Source organism: Mus pahari, chromosome 19 (genome assembly GCF_900095145.1).
Source record: "Mus pahari chromosome 19, PAHARI_EIJ_v1.1, whole genome shotgun sequence".
NCBI lineage: Eukaryota > Metazoa > Chordata > Mammalia > Rodentia > Muridae > Mus > Mus pahari.
The window spans coordinates 39,946,552-39,951,365 of record NC_034608.1 but is presented as its reverse complement, the minus strand read 5'-3'; the positions used below and the strand labels follow the sequence as shown (position 1 = coordinate 39,951,365).

Below are 4,814 nucleotides of genomic sequence, written 5' to 3'. Positions count from 1 at the left end.
GCTCATTCTCCATCACTGTTCTCTGAGGAGGAGGAGGAGGAGGAGACCTGAAGGTCCTCACAGAGGACGCTCACTTTGACCTGTGATCCTGCTGCCTCTCCTTCCTCAGGGAAGGCAGGGCTCTCTGAAGGAGGTGTTTGCTTCTCAAGGGGAAGTGGTGGGGGCACTTTCAGGAACCTGGAGCTCCAGCAGTTACTACCATGTCTGGTGAAGATCATTCTCAGGGCTTGGTCTGCAACATGGCTAGCCGATGCCCGGTGGGACTCAATACAGGGTCTGGTTGGGACCAGAGCAACCCTGCTATGTAGCTGTTGTTGGTCAGTGCTGGGATCCTGGGCTGCTATTTTCTTGCTCATTTCATCTGCATCTTTTAGTCCAAGTCTGTTGGCAAGGGGAGGAGACTGGCTGTCCAGGGTGCCCTTGGAACCAATCCTTGTATGGCTCTTCTCTGGTGCATCTGTAGAACAAAGTCTTCGTTTCTTCTGGGGATTCTGGCTAGGCTGTGTGGGGCACCGGGGAGCTTCCTTACCTGGGGCCCTGGAGCTGAGTTTGGGGTTTTGTCTATTCTGGTGGAGGACAGGATGCTGGCTGGGCTGCGTTTTCCTACTGGGACCCTGGGCTTTTGGCTCTTTGTGGAACAGTTCACCGATTGCATTACTTTCGGGGATAGCAACGGGGAGTTGACATGAGATACCCTTTTGATCCAGTAGCTCTCCTGAGGCTGAGTTTCTTCCATCCTGCCTGAACACTAGCTTGGCAACACCAGCAACACCCATGCTCTGACCTTCCTTCTGCCTGGAATGTAAGATGTAGGAGCTGTCAAAGCTTCTGAGGGCAGGTTTTCCAGGGCACAGCTGCTTCCCAAGAGACGCTTTAACTGGTGACGTATTCATCTTTCTGATCCCAGGGAGGCTTGGCATCCGTGGCTGCTGCAGAGAAAGGCAGATGTGTGGAGAGATCAGTGGGGCACTGTCAGCATGGAAGGCAGTGAGGGCTTTCAAAACAACACCAGGAGCTCATGAGATTTATGGTGGTAGTTTGTAGCAGCTCCGTCTGATGTGAAGTCATCAGGCTGTGGTGACCCACATTAGCTATCCAAAACTTGCAGCATGGTGGGTTGGGAAATGGAAGGGAGAGAGTTTCAGTCTCCCTACAAAGTTTAAGTGAACCTTACTCTGATAATCCAAATCTCTCTCTCTCTCTCTCTCTCTCTCTCTCTCTCTCTCTCTCTCTCTCTCTCTCTCTCTCCCTCCCTCCCTCCCTCCCTCCCTCCCTCCACATATGTGTGTGTATGTGTTTGTGTGTATGATCTGACAAGACATACACGAAGGGAAGACAGCTAGGAAGATGGCCACGATCCTTCTGTGGCCATAGAAGAACAGTTAGATTCAAATTTCCACGTAATTTACAGCATTAGTTTTGAAAATTCTAATCATTTCGCTTGGGATATGAAGTAGGGCAAGAGGCATTGGCTTGCCTTGAATCTGTCTCTCCACCAACGTTCTTTGAGGTGAACTGTTGTGGGAAAGCTACTCTCTGGCCCCAGTGATCTCCCTGCCTCCATGGCTGGCCATATGCAAGGACTGCCCATCTGAGGTTCTCTGGCTGCGGACTCTGCTCACATTCCCAGCCATCTGCCTCCTGTGGTTAGCGGTCACAAATCCCAGAAACCCAGCAAAATCTAAGCTCTAGAGGCTTGTAATTTATCAGTCAGATTTATATTAGTAAATTCTCAACTCACAAAAGGCCTGCACAATGAACTCAAAACTCAATTGATATAAACGCAAGCTACACACCCAGATGGGGCAGACACACCCTAATTATTTAATCATCTATCTAAGAAATCCCCAATACTTATGGCTCCCAGGACTGTGTGGTTCTGGCTCCTATTCCTCTCCTATAGGTTCCATCTTGTCCCTTCCTCTTCTTCCAATCTTCTCTCTCTCTGTCTCTCTCTGCTTCTCTCTAACATTCTCAGCCTGCCTTCCTTTTCTACTGCCCAATCACAGGCTCTCACCTTATCTTGTGCCTACCCTAACCTGCATATAGACAGCAATCCACAGTGAATGTTGTAGCTATCCGATTGGGATGGTGGACATGGATGTGCCCATGCTGCTTAGACTTCTCCAGTAAAAGTCTAGATTTATAGAAGTAGCAGACATAATCAGTTCAAAATGGCAACAGTCAAGACTGTGGGTAGAAAATGCAGGTCACCAGAAAGCTCGGAGAGCAGGTCCCGTTTGTCATCTGACCTCAGTAGGAAGGAGGACCTGGAGACCTAAATCCACGGGCAAGTGTGGAGGAACCTGCCCATCTTCCAGGTGAGCTGGTCCGAGAAGGAAACAGAGGCTCATTCACCCATCCCAAACCCAAGTCTGGCTGAACTATGAAAATGAACAAATGAATCATTGCTGCCAGAGTGGATTTGTGAAATCTAGAATGGACAGAGAACATGGGGTGAGCAAATAGGCTGCGCAGAAGGAAAGGTGCAACTGGCAGAGCACAGAAGAAGACAGTGGACAGGTTGTCTACTTACAGCCAAGTTGACCTGCTGGTTCCCCTTTTGCGGCTCCATTGGAAATTTCTGGAAGGGAGCTTTCCTCTGCTGCTCATCACATCTGTGGGACAGTCAGTGGTGTGGGAACAGCCTTAGTCTCAAATATTCAGTCAGTCAGTCTGTTACTCAGTCAGCTACTCACTCAGTCACTCAGTCAGTCAGTCAGTTACTCAGTCACTCACTCCTCTACTCAGTCAGTCAGTCACTCACTCACTGTCAGACTGTCAGTCAGTCAGTCAGTCAGTCAGTCAGTCAGCTACTCACTCAGTCAGTCACTTGCCAGCAGACTATTTACTAGCTCTCTGGCCCTTTCAGTTTGGAGACTGAGAGATAAGACAAGGTATCCCTGTGAACTCCGCTTAGCCTGAAGCCTTCCCTACCACCAGCCCCGATCCTATCACTTACCTCTGTCTGGTGACTTGACTGAGTTTCTGTAGACCATGGGGCCTGCAAGGATCCCAGTTCTCTTTCTCCTTCCTGGCTCCCAGAGACTGGGGGACTAGGAGTACACGACCTTGCTTCACAGGGCACATTCTGCTTCTCACAGCGTGGCCAAAGGCCCCACAGTTTCTGCATTTCACCTGTGAGGAGCCAAGGAGGTATCAGTGGGTCACAAAGAGATCCAGGGACCTCTCCATCCTCAATCCCCCCATAAAGCTAAAAGGCCCTGTAATGTTCTCTCTCCAAGGACGACATTCACTACAGAATGGGTTGAAGCTCTGCCTGGTTGTTTCTTTGAACCTGGGAGAGGCAAGCATAAGTGGGAGATGGATAGGTGAAGACAGGGAGTCCTGTGTCTGCCAATAGACCAATCCTGCCAAAGAGGAGCGGAGCCTTTTTACAGTCTTTCCCTAGATCCACATGCAGGGGAGCAGTTCCTTTGTCTGGCCCACTGATACCTCTGATATGGTCAGGACCATGGGTCAGTATGACATATGTAGCAGGGCCCCAGACCTTAGTAGACCCCCAGACATTTGCATAACTATTTCCAAGATAGAAGTACCCTTCAGGCCGTAGAGCTCATTCATGGACACTACCACCTGGCACCATGAAAATGAGACCTATAGAGACCATGTCCTGGTTAGGCACAGGGCCCTGATTGAGGGATGGGGCTACCCACCCATCTCCAAAATTTTAACCCAGAATTGCTCCTGTTTTAAAGATAATACAGGGGCAAACAGTGGAGCAGAGGACTGAAGGAAAGGCCCTCCAGAGATTGCCCCACCTAGGAATCCATCCCATATGCAGCCACCAAACCCAGACACTATTGCTGATGCCAAGAAGTGCTTGCTGACGGGAGCCTAATGTAGCTGTTTCCTGAGAGGCTCTGCCGGAGCCTGACCATACACACAGCCAACGATTGGACTGAGCTCGGAGACTCCAGTGGAGGAGTTAGGGGAAGGACTGTAGGAGCTGAAGGGATTTGCAGTCTCATAGGAAGAATATCAATATTAACCAACCAGACCCTGCAAGGCTCTCAGGGGCTAAACCACCAACCGAAGAGTACACATGGAACGACTCATGGCTCCAGCTGCATATGTAGCAGAGGATAGTCTTATCTGGCATCAAAGGGAGGGGAGGCCCTTGGTCCTGTGGAGTATAGGGGGATGCTAGGGCAGTGATGCAGGGAGTGTGTGGGTGGGTGGCGGATCACCCTCATAGAAGCAGGGGGAGGGAGGGTGGGATAGGGGGTGTGCAGAGGGGAAACAGGGAAAGGGGATAACATTTGAAATGTAAATAAATAAAATATCCAAAAAGAAAAAAGCAAAGCAAAACAAAACAAAACAGAAAACCAAAAAGAACGGAGACCTAAGCCATTCAAACCCATGGTTCTGGGACCGTCTCTGCCTTTCAACCTCCCCTAAGTTTCTGCTTCTGTCCCATCGTTCTTGAAATACATTAACCTAGAATTTGATTTCTGTGCACAAAGCTCACTGGAAGAAAGGCTTAGTGGCCCACTGGGATTCAGAGGACCCACCTACCCAGTACAGTACCAGCTGGCTACTCAGGGCTTTCTATTGCCTTAAACCTATACGCCAGCATTCTTCTCTAGTGGATCCCGCACACCACAGAGATTTTGTGGTGCAGCCCTGTCTCACCTAGGCCCAGGGCTGGCTGACACATACAGGCCTCCACTTACCGTATGCTTCTCCTCTTTCAGTGATGGAAGAGTCTGTTCCCATGAGCCTCTTGGCTCTCCCTGGGCTGTTTGAGCTGGAACGGCTGGAAGGCCCTTGATCTTCGTTTGTGACTCCAT

The 4,814-nt window shown here is 50.0% G+C and overlaps 1 protein-coding gene across 1 annotated transcript; it reads right to left on the bottom strand.

Annotated features, from left to right (window-relative positions):
* Positions 1-2: 2 nt before the first annotated feature.
* On the bottom strand, positions 3-4,814 carry LOC110336220 (putative protein FAM90A8P). Its single transcript, XM_021218670.1, has 4 exons — positions 4,698-4,814; positions 2,963-3,138; positions 2,537-2,618; positions 3-929 (listed from the first exon to the last, which is right to left on the bottom strand). Exons 1-4 carry the CDS (start codon positions 4,812-4,814, stop codon positions 3-5), a joined length of 1,302 nt encoding a protein of 433 aa, XP_021074329.1.